General features: G+C 33.0%; 1 protein-coding gene across 1 annotated transcript; it reads right to left on the reverse strand.

Annotated features, from left to right (window-relative positions):
• Window positions 1–16,574: 16,574 nt before the first annotated feature.
• On the reverse strand, window positions 16,575–18,135 carry LOC146933103 (akuammiline synthase 1-like). Its single transcript, XM_085704840.1, has one exon. It carries the CDS (start codon window positions 18,020–18,022, stop codon window positions 16,712–16,714), a length of 1,311 nt encoding a protein of 436 aa, XP_085560966.1. The 5' UTR covers window positions 18,023–18,135; the 3' UTR covers window positions 16,575–16,711.
• Between the last annotated feature and the right edge of the window lie 6,519 nt (window positions 18,136–24,654).

A 24,654-nucleotide genomic window follows, 5' to 3' on the forward strand; every position in this document is an offset into this window, starting at 1 on the left:
TGACGTGTCACGCTGACTGTATAATTAATTTTATTTTTTATTTTTTTTGATACACGTGGCATTTTTTATTTTTTTTAAAAAAAAAATAAAAATTCTGGAAAAATTTAAAATAATTAAAAAATTGAAAAAAAAAATCTGAAAATTAATAAAAAAATTCTGGAAAAATGAAAAATTAATAAAAAAATTGAAAAAATATTAAAAAATTGAAAAATTAATAAAAATGAAAAAAATTTAAAAAATATGGAAAAAAGTTTAAAAATTCTGGAAAAATTAATAAAAATAAAAAATGATTAAAAAAATAAAATAATCTAATAAAATGAAAAATAATGAAAAATTCTGAAAAAATAAAATTTCGAAATTTTCTGAAAAAAATTAAAATTCTGGAAAAATGAAATTTTCGAAATTTTAATTAAAATTCTGGAAAAATTCTAATTAAAATTTTAACGAAAAATAAAAATTGTGAAAAAATTCTGGAAAATATTTAAAAAAATTTCGAAATTTTCTTGAAGATTAAAAATGAAATTTTTGAAATCTTCATTAGTATTTCTTGAAATTTCAAAATTTTCATTAGTATATATGTCGAGCTTAGGTTTTTTCAGTGTATTTATTTCCAAAAAAATTTTTGGGAATTTTTGTGTATTTATAAACCGAGAATAAGGGAAAAAATATGTGTATTTATAAACCGAGTTTAGGTTTTTTGTGTATTTTTTGAAATTTCGAAATTTTCATTAATATTTTTTCCGGGAATTTTTGTGTATTCCGAGCTTAGGTTGAATGACAAGTACTTTCCGAAAAAAAAAATATGAATTTTTTTCCGTTATACGGTTGAATGACAAGTACTTTCCGAAAAAAAATATGAATTTCTTTCATTTTTCCGGTATTGAGAAAAATTTGGAAATATGAATTTTTCGAAATTTATTAATTTTTTCGAGAATTTTTTCATTTTTTTAATATTACCATATTTTATTTTTTATTTTTAAAATTTTCCAAATTTTTGTTTTCATTTTTATTAGTTTCAGATTTCAGAATTTTTTTTTATTTTTTAAGAATTTTTTTCGTTTTTTTATTTTTTTAAAAAAAAATAAAAAAAAATATTTTAAAATTTTTTTAATTAAAAAAATTAGAAATGCCACGTGGACATTCATTTACACACGTGGCATTCAAAAAAATTGAAAAATAAAAAAATGTCACGTCAGCGCCACCTCATAGATTCTGCTGAGTCACAGGGGTCAGGGGCCAAAACCAAAACAAAAAAAATTTATGAGGGTGGAATCTAAAAAAAAATTTTTACAGGGGCTAAACCCAAAAGTGCCCTATATTACAGGGGCTAAAAACACTGTTTACCCTTAAAGAAATATACGCATCAAAAGTCGTGTAGTCAACTTCTAAAAAGTTAAAATATCATGTTTTCCAATGCAAAGTTTCTTTTTTTGGATTCCTTAACATGTGCCCTAAGGGCACTAGTTAAGAAACCAAAGATAGAAATATTTTGTTGAAAATTGCGCATTCAACATTCTAGAAATTTAAAATCTTATCTTTCCAAGACATAATTTAGGATTTAATTCCATTTTTAAATTCTTAACTTGTGCCCTTAGGGCACAAGTTAACACTGCCCAATATATGATACGCAAGATCATGACTTACACAACATAACAATCTACTCCAACACACGGATCCATTCTACTATGAGTTAATGCAAGCAGATGATCCACCTTTTGCCCAACAAAAAGAAGATTTTAGTCAATACAAGTATTAGTAAAATATACGGAACACCTCAGTGGTGGCTCACTTTTCTTCTGAGACATTCCTACTCCTCAATACCTCAATCTCACTGTCAGTTCCAATTCTAACACAATAACCCCCCCGGTGTTTATCAATATCATCTTCAAACAACACTCAGTCCATAATGTGACTTGAGTTCACTTACAATGAATCAACTTCTTACTAATGATACTGTCAAACGATACTCAATCCCTAAACGTCTACCATTAGACCACACCTAAAAGTGCAGGAAAAACAAGAAATAAAAGTAAAATATAATGATATTATTATATAAAGTGAGTTAAATATATTGTTCGATCAATCATCCAATAAGATGTTTATCTAGTAGGCCATTTACAAAACAAAAATGAACTCTTTTTGCATGAGGTTTGATTATATTATTTATAGAAAAAGAAATAAACTAACACATACGGTATGAATGTCAAATGTTTTCTAACTAACTTCAAAACTTTCTCTGCAAGTTTCTTCTAGATTTTTTAATTATGAACGCGAAAGGTTTCTTAAGTCTAAATGCTTCTCTAAAACTTCTTTTGCACACTTTTGATATGGCGGTTGTTTTGAGAAGTTTACACAATTTAAATTTTCGAATGATTTTAAAAAATACTTATTTCAAGTTCGTCTATCCTGATTTTTCAAGATGGTCTTTGAATTCTTGCACTTGAGTAGGGCACCTTCGCTTTGAATGTTGATTTTTAAGGAAAGACTTACATGCTCTTCAACTCCAGAGAATAATTGAAGTCATTATCTTCCTTTTGGTTATATTCCTTTATAGATATATGATCAACTAACTCGAAATGTTCAATCAAAATTTGCATATAACAATAATATTATAATGAATGAAATATCATGAGCTTTGTTTGAGTGAAAGAAAAATGGAATAAAAAAGTTTATGTGAGTTTGATCTCAGGAGCTCACGAGGGCCGTGCTTAGAGGGCGCTAACAGAGTTGCTCATAAATTACCCATTATATATTGAGCCATCACATCTAGAGTTCAACTCACACCCTTATGAATCAATTCTTGTCCAATCGGACATATCTCTTTCTCAAAAATAAACTATGCTTAAGAAGCTAAATACACAACTTTAAATATTGTTCTCCGTGGTGCAGTATCAAATATCAATGCATCCAGCTATGGTCGATTTTAATATATGATTGATTGTCAATTATTTTTTTACATGCTTATACTCACAAGATTAGTTCCTATAATAGAGATTTGATAAAAAAAAATTTACAGAGATAAAACTATTAATTTTTTTTGACAGAATAAAATTATTAATTGTTCTCCTAAAAAAATTATTAATTGCTGACATGCTTTATATTTAAATTCGTTATCATTATTCATTAATTCATTCATAATCATATTCTCGTGATATAAAATAAAATAATGCTATTCTCATGGCTTGTACATAAGTTTAGAACATTTTTTTGAGGGGAAGTTTAGAACATTATCTGTAAGAAAAAAGTTTAGAACATTATTCTCAGCGTACACATCTACAAATGCACCTTTCCATGAATTTCTTGCGATTTCTGGAAAAGTTACTCATATATATCGAAAATAATTTTACAATAATAAATTTCTCATTTTTCAATTTTTTACTGTTTATATTATTTTTTATATTTTTTTACTCAATATCTCCTTTGTCAAAAAAATCTCCCTTTTTCCTTTTTAAAATCTATCTACACGATTTTTTTTTTTTTTTGTAGTGGCAGGAGTTTGAACCCCGGACCTTGCATATATTATGCATTGTCCAAACCAACTGAGCTAAGCTCACGCGGACTATCGTCTACACGATTTCATTGCATTGCATGTGCTCTTCTTTTTAATTTTTTCTTTTATTAACTTTTTATTATTTTTATAGGCTTAATTACACCACAGGTCCTTTAAGTTTGACGTTTGTAACATATAGGTCCTTTAAGTTTGTTTTGTAACAGATAGGTCCTTTAAGTTTGATGTTTGTAACATATAGGTCCTTTAAGTTTGTTTTGTAACAGATAGGTCCTTTAACTCTGTAACAGTGTGCAACTAAGTCCTTCTGTTAACTCACCGTAAAAAAAACGCTGACGTGACTGTGAAGTCTGTCAATTTCATCTCCTTTACTACACCCAGTTTTTTTTTTTTTTTTGAAGAATCAGGAGAAGATAACCGAAGGAAAGAAGACAACAGTTCTACCACACGAAATCTAATTGTTGGACTTTATAAGTTCTTGTCCAAGATTACCAAGTACATTGCAAAGGCAATAACTGAGATGATGAAACCGATGATAAATATACTCAACTCTCTATATAAGAAATTGTTATCATCTATCCTGCGTTCTTCCCCTGCAATAATGCTGGTATTACACTTGGAAGCCATTGATTTGACAAATTCAAGCTTTGGTATGAATAAAAATGGAGTCAGGGTTTGAGAATTGGGGAAATGTAAGGGTAAAGGAGACGAAATTGACAGACTTCACAGCCACGTCAGCGTTTTTTTTTACGGTGAGTTAACAGAATGACTTAGTTGCACACTGTTACAAAGTTAAAGGACCTATCTGTTACAAAACAAACTTAAAGGACCTATATGTTACAAACGTCAAACTTAAAGGACCTATCTGTTACAAAACAAACTTAAAGGACCTATATGTTACAAACGTCAAACTTAAAGGACTTGTGGTGTAATTAAGCCTATTTTTATATAATACTTAATTATACCGTCGAAGGTACCGCGAATACAAACATGCACTTATAGGTGTGAGTGTTACTTCATTTTTGCGGTATGGTATACGGGGATATGCATTTGGTTGGGAATGGTCATGGTTATTCTAAGAGTTTTGTTTTCTTCTAATGGTTATTTGGTGCCGTGCTTGTGTTTGCAGCAAGATGTGGTATGATTCAAGTGATCTTTGAGGTTGTCGAAAAAAAAAGTGATCTTTGAGGATATTGTATTATTGGCTTGGTGAAATATTATGTATTGTATTTTCTAGACGACTATTTAAAGTTTTTTGTATTTTGCAAAGGGTTGTATATCGTTGATATTTTCTTGCGGTCGATTTTGAGTCTATTAATAATATATTTTGTTGTTTCCTCAAAAAAAAAAAAATTGTTGTTGTTGGTTTGGAAGCTACAAGTCATAACATATAGTAGCATTTTAAATTTCCAAAAATACTATATAATTAAGTGTAATTTTATTTCATGAGAAATAGAAAAACTAGATGTGTTTAGTTCTACAGGGTCGCGAAAATGAATTTTGATTGAAATAATCTCTACTAAAAGTGAGTTTAAAGTAAAATGATTTCTATTAGATATATTCTTGTGAAAATGAGTTGAATAATAAGGGGTTTGCTTATTACATTTTATACAAAAATGTGATTAGATACTAAATAATTTAGTTTTTTTTTTTAAACAGACGAAAATCTATAACACAGGATTCCATATTGAATAGGCTTAAACGCACTTTTCACCCCTTAACTTTGCATAAGTTGCAATTTTGGCCCCCTATTAAAAAAAATGGCAAAAGCGACCCCCTATGTTTAGGGAAATATGCTCTTTTGACCCCATAACATAAGGGAAATATGCTTTTTGACCCCTTATCTTTAGAAAAAATTGCGATTATGGCCCCTTTTTTGGGACACGTGGCGTCTTCTCAGCAGTTTTTGGACGAAGGGGGCCAATTTTGCCATTTTTTTTAATAGGGGGCCAAAATTGCAACTTATGCAAAGTTAAGGGGTGAAAAGTGCGTTTAAGCCTATTGAATATTAGACTATACCACTGTTCAATCAGTTTATAATTGATGCAAGTTGATTTTTTTCGGTCTAGTTTTAATTTGTATTTTGGTCAAGATGCAAGTTCATTAATTTATTGAAACAACTGTTGTATATATGAAATTATTTCAAAAGTTATTATTATTATTTTTATAATTATTATTATTATGATTAGCTATTAAAGAGAAGGAAAAGAAACGTGATTGTACTGTTGAATTTTTACTCCTATTTTATCTCAAGGTAAGTTACCATGTTGACCACAATTTCTCACATTTAAATTAAATTTGTTTAACAGTCAAAAAATTTTGTTACCTATTTACTAGCTACTGAGATATTACTAAGAGTCTTCCCATCATTTTAGCAACTGCTTTTGGTCAATCTCCACTTACCTAAATAATAGCACCCAATTGCATTTGAGTGAAACAAAAACGTGCTTAAGGTTTTCTCAATATGGTACGCTGTATAAATAAAACAACTTTTACTTAAGATACACTACTACAAACCATTTTCTTAAAAGCTACTTCTTTCAGTGTTACAAAATACTAAGAGCCTGAGTCATTAAGTCTGTGTATTTTTCTCGTGTTCTGATAGCCTCGGTATGATTATCGCCGAGATGAACCTGTTGTACTCTGGGGGAGTTGCGCAATTCTGCGGATAATTCCTTAGTTCAGTGACATAGTCACGCCTCAGGTTTTACGTTTTATTTTCTTGTTTTGCAGGTTGTGATCCTTCAATCATCCGCATACAACAATCTAAGGAATTATCGCTGGAGACGATTATGACAATGGTAACAAGTATGATGATTTCACTTCTTCCGCAGTTATGGGCGCTCAGGCTTTGCTGTTACCGGTATGTACAAATGTGGGGGTTTACATACTATTTGTATGCTAAAGATTCAGGTAAGTCTCCTTAACTAATCTGCCTCAAGCGAATATGATTTGTGATCTAGCCTATTAAAACCTTTAAGTGAGTATTCAATTTATCTTACTAGAAATTTGAATACATCTTATTGAAATTTACTCAATGTTTATAAAATTGTTTAGGCGTGTTCTTATTTTGAAAACTTGGGTAGATGTTTTTTTTATAATTGGAAATAAATTTGAGAAATTAAAAGAGCACCTTAAAGCAATATATAATGTCTATTTTGATTCATCTTGAATTCAAATATATTAAATTGATAGACATTGGAAAAGTTATGGATTTTATTATGAAGGTTGGTACATTCTTCTAACAATTCAACTTTTAGCATTGTCAAAATGGATATGCATCAAATTAGATGCACTTATCGAATGCACATCCAAAGAATTTTACAGGATCACATGGTGGAATGATTTTGACGGCTGAACTTAATGAATTCTCTTGCATAGGAGTATATTAATTTGGAAGATAATGCACTGCATAACTATTTCTTTATGGTGTGAAGTTTGTATACTGTGATGAAGATTTACTATACTATTTAGTGGGCATGGAAAGGCAAGCAGCCTTTACTTAGTTGAGCAAGGAGATGAGGTATGTCTTCAGCTTGCTTGAATATCTCTTATGAAGCTAATTTTTTTTTATTTACATAAGAAGAAGACCTTTATATTAATGTGTAAGGTATAAGACAATCAAGTTTGATTTGTGGTCTAAGATCATAAGGATGTGTGATAGTATAATACACTACACAAGAATATTGTTTTGAAAAGCTTCTTATGAAGTTTGTATTTTGAAAAGTGAGATGAATATCCCTTATGATCAATGCTACTGAAAAAAAAATGATGTTTTCGTTATATCCCTGTGTAGCTGAAAACGAAATTGTGTCATCCTGTATGTTATGATTGAACATCATGAAATATTATCTCAGTAATTAATGTATACATGTGGTATAGAAAATTCTGTTATGGTCTATATAATATGTTTTTACATCTCAGTATACCTATATTTAATTAGTGGTTAAAGTGATCAAAATTTTATGCTTACTATATACATATGTAAACCAGATATGGAAAAATGACTTTAAAAATTGTATAAGTACATGTAAATTCTCTTTGATGAATGTAATGAATTTAGGTAAGTGTTTAGGAGTGAGTTATGCCATCTAAGTTAAAAATTATGTGTATGCTAATAGGCTGAACTACAACAGCTTGTATGAAACATTTGTATGCCTCTGAGTTGAATACAAGTATCTGTACAAGTTCTGTTATGAATTAATAGTGGGAAGGTGATTAAAATGTTCATGATTAATAGTCACATTTGTAAATATGAGATACTTTAAAATCTGTGTATACGTACTTGCTAATTTTCTTTGCTACATAAATGCAATGAATTGAGTTAAACATATAGAATTGAGTTATGCCTTCTAAAGTTTAAATTCTATAAGTATAGTTTCTGATGATAGGTAAATTGCTTCGACCTGTATGAAATGCATTCCAATGTGGGGGTAAATTAATGTTGATCTAATTGTTTATTTCGACATGCATGCATATGGTAATTTTCTGACTTGATAAAGTTATGTCAACAGTACACTATATTCTATGAAGCATATTAAAGAAACATTGTTCAAAAGGGCCATTGTATTAAAATAATACAATGATGACAATTGAATATGAACCAATAAAATAAAACGATTTATTTTATTGATGTCTTGCTTAGTTTATCTAAGCAAATTTGTGTGAAAACCAAGTCTATAATATAAACTTGATGAAATACATATTAATTGATTAAGAGACGTCTTAATCAATATTTGAGAACTTAACGAATTCGTAGACAAAAACCCCGGGAAGAAAAAGAAGGAAATAAGACTATGCCACCCGAAAACGACAAGTGATGGGAACCCAACCTTTATGATTGGAGATCCCATGAAAAAGGTTCAATGGGAAAAACAAGTCACTTGTTAGTTATGTTAGCACTAAAAAGTTGTCTTTTTCCTATAGTGTTATACCAATGAGAAGTGCTAATTAAATTAAAATTTGAGGGTTAGGCTTTTAATGCCTTTAATGATTACCATAAGCCTTTAGGGTGGTGTGTGGTTGTAGCATGCACTAGATGGAATCACCTATATGAGTGTCAAGTGGGGCCGCTTGCATGAGACCGTGGCGGGTCTCTAGAGCACTTATGAAAACCAGACACGCGCACGGCCTAAATGCGCAACACAACGATTACACGAGAATTGTGGGGGTGTAATGCGACTGTGAGACCTCTAACATACATCAAGTGCATTGGGTTCCATAGCTTGCTAAACCAATTCACTGTGTGTTAAGCTTCATTAGTCTAGGACGGGTTCCAGAGCTTGCTACACCGTTCCGATGCATTACACTCAAAGGTGACTCGGGCTATATATTTTCTTAATTTAAAACTTTTGAAATATGTGGGGGATTGTTGTATATATGAAATTATTTCAAAAGTTATTATTATTATTATTTTTATAATTATTATTATTATTATGATTAGCTATTAAAGAGAAGGAAAAGAAACGTGATTGTACTGTTGAATTTTTACTCCTATTTTATCTCAAGGTAAGTTACCATGTTGACCACAATTTCTCACATTTAAATTAAATTTGTTTAACAGTCAAAAATTTTTGTTACCTATTTACTAGCTACTGAGATATTACTAAGAGTCTTCCCATCATTTTAGCAACTGCTTTTGGTCAATCTCCACTTACCTAAATAATAGCACCCAATTGCATTTGAGTGAAACAAAAACGTGCTTAAGGTTTTCTCAATATGGTACACTATATAAATAAAACAACTTTTACTTAAGATACACTACTACAAACCATTTTCTTAAAAGCTACTTCTTTCAGTGTTACAAAATACTAAGAGCCTGAGTCATTAAGTCTGTGTATTTTTCTCGTGTTCTGATAGCCTCGGTATGATTATCGCCGAGATGAACCTGTTGTACTCTGGGGGAGTTGCGCAATTCTGCGGATAATTCCTTAGTTCAGTGACATAGTCACGCCTCAGGTTTTACGTTTTATTTTCTTGTTTTGCAGGTTGTGATCCTTCAGTCATCCGCATACAACAACAACTAATTAATTAATCGTGTTCAGCAAGTAATAATTTAGAAATGTATGAACAAATTGAGACAGGCAACCAATCAGCTTTTGATGATCTAATTAGAGTTTTAAAAGGATGCAATGGTCTAATTTATATATGGGAAATGTTAACCAGTGCCCCCGGAGCACTAGTTAAGGAAATATAAAAGGAAATGTTTTCTTGAAAATTGTATATTTTACTTTTTGAAACTTGAAAAAGTGTTGCCTTTATTGTTGACTTTGTTTTTTCTTTCCACTTTTAGCTGCTTAACTAGTGCCCCGGGAGCACTGGTTAACAAGACCCTTTATATATTCACCGTAGACTTATTACATATTGACTTAATGTCATGTGAGATTGGTGTTGGTTATAGTTGACTCGTGCATGTAAAAAAAAAAATGACTTTGCAGACTTTTTTAATTTAATTTATAAATACTGTTATTGTAAAAAAAAATTACACATGTATACAATAATGTGTCACAACAATTAACGAGGTATAATAAGTCATATGTTTTTAATTTGTAAAATGATATAACAACATGTGTAAAACTTTTTTACATCAAATGAATATAGTTAAACTTTTTTTAAACAACACGCTACTAGTTTATGTTCTGTTTTGATTTTTGAGGCAACGCATGTGGGATCTACGAGTAGAATGGAAAAAGATACATGTACACCCTTCCATGTACACCCCAATGTACACCCCCCATGTGGCAAGGCTAATTTGGTAATTTCACACAGCTTTATTGTTTTCACCATCTTCTCTCTCGGAGACCACCCTTTCTTCTCTCTCACACTCTGCCTCTCACTCCCCCGCCGCCACCACCGGCCGCCGTTGCCGTCGCCGCCACCTCTATTTCTCTGCAACTCTCTCTCTCTCTCTCTCTCTCTCTCTCTGTAACTGACCTTTTTTCCCCTTCTTCATTTTAATTCATTTTCTCTGAGAAGAAGAGATCCAAAAACAACAGATCTGATGAGATGAGTTCGTTATGGTGGTGGAGATGAGTTTTGATACTGGTGAGAGGAAAACGACGGTGGCAGGAGAGATGGAGAGGTTTGCGGTGGCCGGAGAGATGAGAGGTTTGCCGGAGAGATGAGTTTTCACATCTACTGTGTTGGTGAAAGACAACGAGATTTGCGGTGGCCGGTGGTAGAGACTACGCCGGAGAATGGTTGATAAAAAAATAGTTGAACGGAAGTGAAGAGAGGATGACCGGAGAAAAATAAGGTGGTCGGAGTGTATGGAAGTTGCCCTCTGCCGTCAACGGTGGCCGGAGAGATGGAGAGGGACTGATTGGATGAGAAGGCAGATTTTTTTTCCTGTTTATGAGCTGGCAGTCTTTTGAATATTTTATGCATTTTTTTGACAAATGGGGGGGTGTATACAAGAGGTATGCCACATAAGGTGATATGTGTATCACCACTCAGGACACCCATACCAGACGTATCTAGAAAGTCTAGCACGTGTGTTAATATTAGTACTGGATACATTAAAATTTACAACATAAATTATATACGAATGAATATTTATACAACAAATTGCGTTCATACATAAATCACATAAACATCTCGACCATACATATATGATTTCATCCTTAAATCCAAAGCATCCTGCAGCGACATGAACGCACACTTGCTGAAATATCCATCCGACTTCAAGCTTGCATATCATCCTGCTTATCTGAAACAAATAAGGATTGGGATGAGACATAATGTCTCAGTGAGTTCCCTTAAATCCTAGGTTATAGGTAACCTAAGGGAAACCTACGGTCACCACGTGTCTACATTACAACCTGACGGTCGTGCATACTAGGGCCGTCATAGTCTCATCTTAACTTGTTATAGGCTTCGCTTCCTATACGTGTCATGGCGGCCGAGGGAACCTAGGACCGCATTGCCAAGAATACGCTTACGTATCAAGGCCTAAACATAACATAATCATGGCACGATTCTAAACCGGATGATTAGGGGAAACCTAAGATCGTCATCGACATCATGTTCTTTACTTATTCTATACATAACTTGTATTTGTCTTATATCATCTGATGCTCTTGTACTTAACTTAATCATACGTGATTGCATTCGTGAACATAATCATAATCATATTCGTATTCGTAATCATATCATACATAAACGTATCATACATAAACGTATCTAAGTTCATTCATTATCTAAGTTCGTATTTGTAATCATAATCATTATGTTTACAAATATCCTTGATACTTTATCCGTATTAAGCTGACATGTCATAAAATATTTTCCATTAACTTATTCTCCATGAATTAGTTCATCTGACACGGTCAACGAGTAATATACCAATACTGTCAGGCGGGATATTACATTCTACCCCCCTTAAAAAAATTTCGTCCTCGAAATTTAGAGATCGACTACCAATCCTCATGACAAAAACTTACTATCCAGGGTCTGAGCCATACATTTTCTATTCATACATATTCAAAGGGCTCGTCTTATCATGTCCTCATCTTGTTTCTTAACTCACATGCAACTGAACATAACCTTCTTGATCTTAATATCACTCTAAATTTAGAGTTAACTTAACACATCATGACTTGGAACTTTCCTTGTTATACAAGGACTTATTGTCTCGGACTCATAACTTACCCGCTTAACATAAACCATTCATAACAGTATCTCATCATAAACATGAACACTCAGGATTTGCCTTTTAACTGTAATCCTACCGGAAACCAGGTTTGCCCTGCAGTGCTTACTTGCAACATTAAAACATCTTTTCATGCATACATAATCTTATCGGTTAAACATATACTTCATTCATCAATTTACTTATTGTCCCTTTCGAGAGACATGCCTCTTACTTGCATTACTCATAGAGCCTTAGGAAATCTCCCGATTTCATTGCAATCTCATTGCATCTTATTGCACCCGAACTAATGGGTATCTCATATAGTTTGACATAAAGGAGTGAAATTAAATTGTTACTTCATCTGTCAATCTAATAACCAACATCGTGTTTCACATGCTCTTGAAACTTTTTAGTAATTCCACTTGCACATACGTTGAATATTCTTAACACAATTCCGTGTATCCCGTGGGATATTGGCTTCATACTAACATTGTCATTTCCATAACATGTGCATACTTTCAAGTGTCACCTCTTGTTAAATGATAATGATACGTGTTCTAGAATCTTTCTTGTAAAAATTTTCTTAAGCTTTGGTATTCGGGTTCTTGGAACGAATAGATACATGACACCCATACTAGACGTATCTAGAAAGTCTAGCACGTGCGTTGAATTTAGTACTGGATACATTAAAATATACAACAATAAATTTTCGAATGAATATTATTTACAACAACATGCGTTCGTACAAAGATATACTACTCATCTTTTCTAAAGTATAATAAAATACATCCTTGAAGTCCATAACATCATGCTGCGGGTACGAACGATCACTTGTTGAAACATCCATTCGGCTACCAGCTTGCCATCCAACCTGTTTATCTGAAACAAATAAGGATTGGGATGAGACATAATGTCTCAGTGACTTCCCCTAAATCCTAGGCTATAGGTAACCTCAGGGGAAACCTACGGTCACCACGTGTCTACATTACAACCTGACGGTTGATTATACGTGTGTGGGGACTTGCATACTAGACGGTAGTGCATACTAGAGCCGTCATAGTCTTATCTCACTTGTTATAGGCTTCACTTCCTATACGTGTCTTGGCGGCCAAGAGGGAAACTAGGACCGCAATGCCAAGAATACGCTCTACGTATCGAGGCCTAACATAACATATCATGACACGAGTCTAAACCGGACGATTAGGGAAACCTAAGATCGTCATCGGTATCATAATCTTTACTTGCTCTATTCCATGTCTTATACTTGTCTTATAGCATCTAGTGCTCTTGTTCTTGAACATAATAGTGCATGGAATCATTCTAGCATACCACAACATAATCATTATGATGAGAAACATAATCGTATCTAAGTTCATTCATTATGTTAGCGTTGAACAAACAATTATTATCTTGATTCATTTTACGGATAGTCCCGGGTGGAGTAACCCCGAGATCAATCCCATACATGACCGATGTACGTACATCGGACTCCCTCGGTGTCGTGCGGGTCCCTTGCGGCTTGAACTGTTCCCCTTAGGTCGATAACCTCCCGTATCCCCCTGGCGTGGATAACAAGAGACACGAGCACCTACGTCTTGTTAATTTCAGTGACATGCGGGTCCCTTACGGCTTGAATCGTTCCCCTTAGATCGAGAACCTCTTGTATCCCTCTGATGTGGATAGCAAGAGACATGCCACCTACTTAATAATCATAGTCTTGTCGTACGTATACTTAAACATATTCATACTTGCTTGCTTATTACCTCGGACCCTTGAATCGATCCGATTAACTGTAAACTTATACTTGTTCATGCTTGTAAATTCCTAAACATGGTGGAGTGATTAACTAATCAACCCACAACTTATCATGCTTGCTAAACACTCTTAAACATATGCGAAGAGCTTATACTTCGCGTCTTGTCATTCTAAGAATTCATGCTAACTAGCTAGTTCTCGACAACTATGTCGAGGCTCTAGTTTTCCCTTGCTTAATGAGTAACTTACTACCCGATTCATGACATGATTCTTTCGTATACGATGCCTTACTAACATGCATAATACTTGCCTCTTTAACATAAGAATCTTGCTTTCCTTGATCATCAATTGGGACCTTGGTTTGAGGGGTTTACATTCGTAAAAAGACACCACGGAGAAAACCGCGTCGCGAATCCCCATGCCTGCCTGAAGCAAGCAAAACAGTGAGATTTCTCACTGTCTTACTCTCCTAGGCGAGTGATTTCACTGGGGAGGCGAGTGGTAGCTCGCCGTGGCGAGTTAGAACAGTCCAGAACACTTAAAAATGGTATTTTTGACCCAAAAACCTCAAACCAAGTGTCTCTATGTGTTTTGGAACATATTTGATCATTGGAAACTTATAAAACATTCATTTGGCAAGTATAAACATGTTTTGCATGCATGGCAAGAAAAGGGGCAACTATCACAATAGATAATCCTAGACTTTTCATAGTTTTCATAATAAACTAACATGGCATAAACATGATCCCAAAGGGTAGGAAAACTAGCTATGGAACTCACCTAGTAAATTTTCTTGAAACATCTCCAAGCTTATAAGCTCAAGAATCAAAAACCCTAACTTGATTTCCTTGCAACCTTAGCTCATGCCTTTCAAACTTGTTGTCCTTATCTTGCAAACCAAGACACCATTTCAAGCTCAAAACCATACTCCAACATTACCCTCAAAACACATATTCAAAACTTAAAATCAAAAGGAATTCTTGGTGAGGAAGAATAGAGATATTAATCCATTCAAACTTAATATTATTACCTTGGTCAAGTGGAGACCATACCTTGTACCAATTTATAATCCATCTTCACCATACACCAAACCCTAGTTTCCAATCACTTCTTCAAGAAGAGGAATAGAAGAAATCAAACATAATCCATACTTCCTTAAGCTTAAATGATCATAAGGGAACAAGTTTGGAAACTTACCATGAGAGGATGAAGTTTCATGAAAGATTGGTGGAGAGGAAAAAGAGATGGGATGAGCTTCATGAGAGGTGGAAAAAGGGAAATCAAACCTTAATCAAGCTTCTACTTGTACAAGAGATCATGAGGGAACAAGATTGATTCACTTGCCATGAAGGAAGGAAGATTTGGTGGAGAGAGGAAGAGATGGGCGTGTGGGAGAAGAGAGAAGGAAGAGGAAATGTTTTCCCAACTTAGAGAGAGAAAGGATAAGGGAAAATAAGATATTTTCCATCCAAAAACATATAAATATCCTTTTTCCGTGAAATTACCATTATGCCCTTGCCTCAAGCGTGTTTAAAACGACTCTGATACTTTTCCGTAAAAAGCTGACATCTCATAAAATATTAACCTTAACTTACTTTCCATGAATTAAATTCATCTGACACGGTCAAAGGGTAATATACCGATACTGTCAGGCGGGATATTACATTCTACCCCCTTAAAAAAATTTCGTCCTCGAAATTTAGATATCGACTACCAATCATCATGACAAAATTTACCATCTTTGGTCTGAACCATACATATTCAAAACACAGATTCTCAAGAAGTTCGTCATTGCTTGTGTTTCGTTCTGTTTCTCGATCCACATACTTAAGCATATAGCTTTCTTGATCTTAATATCACTTAAACTTGAAGGCATTTAATACATCATGATTTAGAACTTTCCTTGCTACACATAAACGTATTATTATCTCGGACTCGTATCTTACCCGCTTAGCATGAACCATTCACAAAGATATCTTATCATAAACATGAACACTCAGGATTTGCCTTTTAACTGGAATCCTACCGAAAACCAGGTTTGCCCTGCAGTGCTTACTTGTAACTTTAAAACATCTTTTCATGCATACATAATCTTTCTTACCGCATTTTGCGACTTATGCCTCTTACATTCTTTACTTGTATAGACGATTCCACGAATCTCTTATCTTTTTCCAGAGCCTTGAGAAATCTTCCAATTTCATTGCAATCTCATTGCATCTTATCGCACCCGAACTCATGTGTATCTCATATAGCTTTACACAGGGAGTGAAATCAAATTGTTACTTTATCTGACAATCTAACATCCAACATTGTGGTTAACATGTTCTTGAAACTTCCTAGCAAATTTACTTGCACATACATCATACATTCTTAACATATCTCTGTGTAATCTCTAAAATATATAAAGTGTGTCAATTTAGAAAAATGTTAAATTTTCCGAAAAAAGTCTCACGATAGTGTATTGTAATCATTTGGGAGGTTCACAGATTATTTTGCTTTTATAAAAAAGGTTCACAGATCTGCACGTTTGAAATCATATGATAAAATTTTACCGGAACCAAACCACTTTAAGTTTTGTCGCGTTGATTCGAGTTTGATCTAAATAGAAAACAAATCTGAACCCAAGACTTAAAACTGGATTGATTTGAGTGTTTAGATTAATTGAGTTGACTCATAAGGTAAACACCTAGAATTAAAGGTATCATAATTGCTTGAAATGAAAATTTGATACAAATAATGCTAAATTAAGTATATCTTTATTTTAGCAAGATGCAAAGAAACATATGTCTGAGTTAGAGCTCATTAGCTACATCATATCAAACAATACTCGGATTAAGAGAGGCATACTGAAGGAGCTCCACTTCTCGTTCAAATCTAACCATGTCACTCTCTTTCATATTCACAATCGCTTCAATTCCATCTCCATTTCTTGTATCCATCAAAACTATTGCATTCTTCACAGGACAAGTACTCGTTGTCACCCATATCGGTTTTCCCCATCCAAAATCAGCTTCATACATTGGAAACTTACACCAACTAGCATAAACAATCAAACTCTGATTATAATCACTCTCCGAAACCGGTGTAGTAACTTGTTTTAAGCATTCAAAAATAAATGACAAGTCCTTTTCTTTCCCTGCAAATTTCTTTGGATAAACCTCACAAAACTCACACAACCCTTGTCTAATTTTGAATACCAAGTCATGTAGTTCCGGGTTGATAACAAACAAGAACCAAACTATGTTCCCTACACACTTATCAGACAGTGGAGGAACCATTCTTCTACGAAGATCCACAGCCATGCGAAGCGATGTCGTTTTGAAATTTAATTCCAATGCAGAAACCACACACTTATAAATCATTGCAGTGACAACTTCTACACGTGTGGGATTTTTCACCTCATGTGAATCCAGATTTACCATCATGGACTTAAGTAACTTTACCTTAGAAGCTTCAAACACAAATCTTTTGGACACTATTGTTTTGTCTATTACAAACTCACATTCTGGGAAATTTGGCAAACTCCCTCGTGGGAATATTGTATCTCCTGCATGAAGTAAATTGTAGGGTAATGATAACGTCGACTTTGAGTTTGATTCTCCTTCGCTATTCAATTTGGCCCAATCATTCATGAAGTTGAAAGCCGTTGCAGCGTCTATAATTTTGTGACATGCACACACACTTATTACAATTCCTCCACATGCAAAACAATTGATTTGAATGACTAAAATACTTTCATTCCAATCCATGTTCTTCCATTGTAATTCATCAGGGAACAAAGGGTTAAGCAAATTTTCGGTGGGGTTTTTGAGGATTGTTGATAGTTTTGTTCCTGCGATATTTGCAACTAGAAATGACGCACCTTGATCGTTACATTCGATGGAAAGTTGATCTTTGAACCTGCCTGCAAAGGGGTAGTATATGGATAGAATTTGAGATAAAGAATTCTTGAGGTGTGAGATTTTGGATGTTTGATCACAAACTTTGATATCATCGTAAAAGAAAAGTAGGGGCACATAGTTACGGAAAGAAATGTGATCTATGAAAGAGATAGGGAAATTTCTAAGGTGGGGTGGAGTTGGTGATGAGGGTTTGATGAATTCTCTTGATATTATTTCCATTTCCATATCTCACTAGGTTTCTGTTCCTTTGTTTTTTTAAAGCAATCTCACTCTGCTTCTGATCCTCTGTTCCTAACCAGTATTCTAACACTTGATATATAGTAGTGCAACTGAATTTTGTTTACAATATTTTTTAGACAAACTCCAATTGGGAGAAATAGAAAAATAATATCGATGAAGTTAGGTTCCTTAATTTTTTTTTTTGCTTAGTTTGTGTTTGTAATTTTTCCTTGTACTCTCATTAATAAAATCAATTACTACTATTTTTTTGAGAACATCACACTCTAGGACACGCATTTTCTAACATATTAGTCAACTTAAATTTAGTGAGATTTATGTTAAATTTAACCAATAATGAGGTATCTCCATCATTATCGATGTAATCATTATTTATTTTAGTTTTTTAAACACTTAATAACATTTTTCATTAAGGAACAAGTGGGTTAAATGATGGAGATACCTCCAGCGAACATGAGAGAAAAAAAGACAAGAGGGAATCCTCTCCCGTGTGTGTAAGTATGTACGATGATATCATGGTAGCACTCTTCATTATTCAGTCATTGATTAAGTCATTTTTTTTTTGCTAGATAAGTCAATTGATTAAAAAAAACTAAGCTACTTGGATTTAATAATTCATTCATTTCATATAGAGCATAACTAAAATCGACAATCGGCCGATTAACGATTAGAGCAAATTTATCGTTGAGCACATCAAAACAATGTTATCTTACCCCATACAATTTTTTTTTTTGGAGAGATCTTACCTCATACATTGTTTATTGATAATAATAAGAGGACCGATCCCTGATAAAATATATATTTTCATGTTATTTATAAACCAAAAACCCCATGTAAGAAAAAAACTCCTTGTATATATTTTTTTTTGTGGTGGCCGTGATTCAAACCCCAGACCTTACATATATTATGCATTGTCTATGCCAACTGAGCTAAGCTCATCGAAAAAAACTCCATATATCAAAACTCGTTTTAGATTTAATTTACTATTAAAAATAATTGGACCAATCATGTTTGTACAGAGTGTTTTTGGTGTATTTCTGAAAGAAACTTTAATTATAGTTTTTTTTTTTTTGAAAATTTTAATTATAGTTATTGATCCAAGTTTATAATGAACACAAGTTGGTTATTTTCGTTGAAAAAAACAAGTAGGTTATTATTGAAACAACCAATTAATTAACGTCCAATCTATATTATATACAATTGAGAATGATTTACAATGACCAAAATTAAATGCTACACTTCTCTTAGCCATCCACATAAACATTTTGCCACATGGCAATTGAGAATGATCTTACCATTGTCTTATTCAAATTTTTATGACAATATTTATAAAAGGCAACAATCATAAAAAGACATATAGTCGTAATTTTAACAATCGTTGAGAGTCACTTGAAAAAAAAAAAGGCCCTATAAATATTTACACTTAGGAAAATACCGTGTGAAAAACGACCTTAAACATAATTTTAATGTCAAAAAAATAATATTGTTAATATATGGTGAAAACAACCGTATAAATTATTACATGTAGAATAATATTATGTGATTGACAAAAAAAAAGAATAATATTATGTGATAAAAAACCTTAAAAGTAATTTACTATGCAAAAAAAATATTAGCGTGGAAAATACAGGTACCAAATTTTGTTGAAAATGACGGACAAAATTTAGAAAGAATTAAATTATTGTTGATTCGTAAATTACACATTCGCATACTTTCTCACAACCAGAATCAAATTTGTTCTACATGTGATTGAAAATTTTAATATCTGACCCGCACAAAGGGAAAAAAAAATCATGATTAAACACTCTAGATATTTAAAAATAATTCTGATTGGTCAAACAAAAATATAATATAAATTGTCTTCTCTAACAAATATGACATTAACATTTGAATTAAAATACTAATTAAAGCTTATTAGCTGATTTCGAATCAGGTTGAAAAAAGTGAATTATATTATCCTCATTATCAAATAACAAAAAAAAAAATTATCCTTCAAAATTTTTTTTTTTATGGTATTAATTTGGCATTACACGCCTAAATTAATGGGGTTGAAAATTTGTACAGTAAATTCATATGAAAGACAATAATACTGACCCATAATTTTAATTTATTGGGATATTAAAATATTAGAATTAGTTGATTCTCATTATGTTAATATAAAATGGAAAGAAAGCAAATATGTTTGAATTGACTCCACATACTACGATGTCCTCATAATGCTTTATTTCACATATTTTCAACACAAATCACAAAAAGTCAACTGCTACAAGAAATAATTTTAATGTGTATTCATTTTCATTAATAATGATGATAATTACAAAAATTTATATACTTAACAAAACTATGTCCCCAATTATCCTATAAATAGGATGATTCTTCAATCACTTTTTGCCACATTAAATAGGATTATCCTAAAAAACAAGCTTTAAAATCATATTTTTTTATTATGATTATGATCATCGTTACCAATCGAATTTTGAAGTTGTTTTGTAGAAACATTGTTTTTGGTTCTATTTTATTATTTGGCCATATGACAATGTTATGGGTTGCTCTGACGGGTCTCATCCATTCCCTTTGTCTTCAAGAAGCTCGCGCACAATATCTCTAAAAGAACACGTGAACATAATTATCTCCATCCTTAAAAAAAAAAATCTTCATAATTATGACATAAATGTTGTTTTTGCATTTAACATGCAATATGCAACAACTGAATTTTTTATTCCCAACAATGTGCATAAAATGGGCCAGAAAAATGGTTGGTTGGTAATTTTTCCTAACAATTTATAAGTCAAATATTTGATATACGTTATTATTAGTTCTGTCTGATGGTGTAAGGGATGATTTACAAGAAAACACCACTGTCATACGAAGGTAGTTTTTTGCTAGCAAATCCACCTGTTTGCAGTGTGTTTTTACCATGCATTTGGTACAAATTTTCTACCTTTGTTTAGTGGTGAATAATCTTATTCATATGCAAAAGCTAGAGATTGTACGTTAACCACTTGCTTAATAAAGATTCCAAATCTCTTACTACTTGCGCCAACCTATTGTTTGTATTTTCCATAGTTTATCTCGAAATGAAAATAATAAACTATTGATGCTTTTGTATAATATATTTCATATAATAATAAAATCTTTATGGATTTTAAAATTTGTTAATGAAAATAAAATAATTATTGTGCAACGGGTCGACTTATTTATAAGTTAATTTTTGAGATTTTCAACACTGCAAATATACTAATCCTCTTTTATTTTTTGAAAGAAAATATGACTTTTTATATGTACAAGTGCAAAAAATAAGATTTTTTTTTTCGAGGGGGGGCTTATAAATAAAAGCTATATATTGTTAAAATATATTTTTGACTAAAAAAGAAATAAAACAGATTTAGGAAGGCACGCTTTATGTATGCAGAAATGATACCTCTTTTTTTTTTTTTTTGAAGAAAAGAAATGATACCTCTTATATATGCAAGTTCAAAGAGACCACTAACCTAATTGGAGATTTACAATTGAGGATATAGGATATAGGATGAAATTTACGGGTAACATGCCAATTGTGAATTTTCAACTATAATAAAAAGGAAGCTATGTTAATTATAACATATGGAACAAGCATTTTGATGTTTTTTTTTAATGGTTAAATGTTGGTAATTTATTGTTACATTAGTATTCTCTCTTTTGCTAAGTGGTGTGTGACGCAAGTTCGAACCTTATATTTTTCATTTCTAAAATATTCATTACTTTTAAAATAAAAAAATAAAAAAAAATGATACAACATTAGATAAATTTGCCAAACAAATAATTAGACGAATTTCTACTATTGATTGACACGGGTGTCCATACAACCATAGACTTTCCTTTTAATAAATAGAAATTAATGGCAATAATTGTAAATTTGAATTTGCTTTAAAACTTCTGCCCAAAAAATACGCATGGTTTAGCATTAATTTTTTTTCTTTCATATGTACAAAGAGTACGGTTTTCCAATAAAGAGAGATGTTTGAGTCTATTTCTATGTTTTTTATATTAGCATACAATTAAATAAAAATAAAAATAATTGGGCCATGTGGCATGAAATGATTGGGCCACGTGGCACTCCGTTAGTTTTGTGTTTTTTTTTAACAAAAAGTTAACAGAGGGACCAATACCAATATTTTTACAAAGTGCAGGGACCAATGACAAACAAAAAAAAAAGTGCAGGGACCAATGCCAAAATCTGATGAAAGTGCAGGGACCAATGACACATTTAAACCTAAAAATAAAACTTAGGTTTTTTTAAAGGACCTCATGTTTGTAACCAAAAAAAAAGGACCTCATGTGCATTTATTTAGGTTTTTTTTTTTGTATAGTGATTAAAAAAATCAGAAGGGGGAATTTTATACCAAATAATAGTGACACTAATGACTAAATTACAATTGTCTTAGATGTAATTCGAATCATGTCATTTGAGGTTATAAATAATGTCCATTTATATAGTTATTAATGTTACTATGTATGATTTCTTTTAATCTACAAATGTCTTATAGTTTGTTATTGTTTCGCACCAGACTTTTGAATTCAATGGTCCAACAATGACTCATCAAATGTCTTACAACGACTCATCTATTCAAGACCTACAGACGGGCACAACACATTTTGAAGATGCACGCACAATACAATATGGGTTCAGCACAACACCGAACAAGATCTCTTGACGACCTCATCTATCATCTTACGATCCAACAATCATTACTGGCCCCTGATGTCTATATAAGCATGACACCTCTGCCACACCAGATACACAATCACTCTATTCAAACTCAAAAATAAACTTTGAACTCTCTCTCTCCCTCCCTCCTCTCTCTCTCTCTCTCTCTCTCTCTCTCTCTCTCTCTCTCAGATAATAACCTGAGTGTCGGAGCACGTGTCTGTGTTACAAGTATCATTGTTCGCCCTAACCATCACTAGGAAATTCATCGCAGCATGTCCTCCACTGTATCCGGTCATCGCTCGAGTATCGTAACCGATTCATCCATAAGCTCTGTTCTCAGACAAATCAGTTATAATGACCACAAAAATTAGTTAAGAACCATGTAAAGAGAATTTAAAGAAATGCATTTGAGTTTTTTCCAAAATAAAAATATGACGTTTTTAATTTAGTTTACATTTTTGCCAAAAAAAAAAAATTTAAGTATAGTTTATAATACATATTTTCATTTAAAAAAATTTATTACTTAAAATATATAAAATAGTTTTTCGGTAAAACATTTCCCGTGTGGGCACGGGTCTCAAACTAGTTGTATCTACGTACATCGATTTGACATACCGAGTAATTTAGAAATGTATAAACAAACTAAGATAGGCCGGGAAGCCAATCAGCATCTTGATGACCTTAATTTAGAGTTTTAATAGGATGCATTGGATGAACTTATGAGCTGGACGAGGATTTGACATTTGCACCATGACTGCAAATTATTTGTTTTTCTATTTTATGGTCAAATTGGCTCGATAGAAATCATTTGGTTTAGAAATAGAAAAATGCTTCATGGCACGACAAAGTACCAAGCACTAGACATGGCAACGGGGCGGGGCGGGGGCGGGTTTTGACACACCCGTCCCCGGCCCCGTTTCACACTACCCAGCCCCGCCCCCGCCCCCAGACCCGACGGGGATAGAATCTTTACCCCCAGACCCGCCCCCAACGGGGACGGGTGTCCCAGACCCGCCCCCACCCCCACCCGTGAAAAGTGTAAATTAAATTGCACATGAGGGTGAGGCCTCCAGGTTCCACAATTTTCTCCCATTCAACCAAAACAATCACCTACACGATTTAAAAACATATATACATTAAAAAAAATGGAAGTAAAGTTATAAACATATTTCAATGAAAGAACAAGAAATTAACAAATGCAATATATATACCTTACGAAAGATTTGGTTTGACTAGCTGCTTGGCACACCATAACTACTTTCCAACCCTTCAAATATAGAACAGCCCAAATGTCCCAAACACAACAAATAGATTCACAGAAATCTCAACACTCCGAAACCAGTTGAAACAGATCTTGAAATGAAAAAGTGTGAAATAATTGGCTTATAATTTCACTGAAAAAGTGTGAAATAGCATGGATCTGTCCAACCTAGTTGCTAGTTGACATGTTTATTTCCATATTTAGAGAATTAAACTATGTTTTGCTGCAAGTGGAAGTGGAAACTGAAGTATGAGAAGGTGCCGAAAGTGGAAAAGTGAAGAGTACAGCGGCGGAAATGGAATGGAAGAGGAAAAGGAAAATAAGGAAAACAAGGTTTCTTTCTTTATTCTCTTTATATACCCCTTCTAATTTAAGGAAAATAAGGGTAATAAAGTAAATTTGCATGTACGGGTACGGGAACGGGGCGGGGGCGGGGCGGGTGTGACTATCCCCCGTCCCCGTCCCCGCATTTAGCCTACGGGTTTTCCCCGGACCCGGACCCAGACCCAGTTAATACGGCTTTTCCCCCTTAAAAATCGGGTGCGGGGGTGGGGGACCCGACGGGTCCGGGTTGTTTTGCCATGTCTACCAAGCACGAGTACGTACGACATTTCAAAACGTTTGATGAAACTTTTTTTTTTTATTAATTATTTATTATATCAATTTTTT

The sequence above is a fragment of the Medicago sativa genome, chromosome 4, assembly GCF_051527215.1.
Source record: "Medicago sativa cultivar Bolivia chromosome 4, Bolivia_mono, whole genome shotgun sequence".
Taxonomy (NCBI): domain Eukaryota; kingdom Viridiplantae; phylum Streptophyta; class Magnoliopsida; order Fabales; family Fabaceae; genus Medicago; species Medicago sativa.

Coding starts and splice junctions, on each gene's coding strand:
- LOC146933103 (XM_085704840.1), bottom strand. CDS start 18,022: ATGGAAATGGAAATAATATCAAGAGAATTCATCAAACCCTCATCACCA.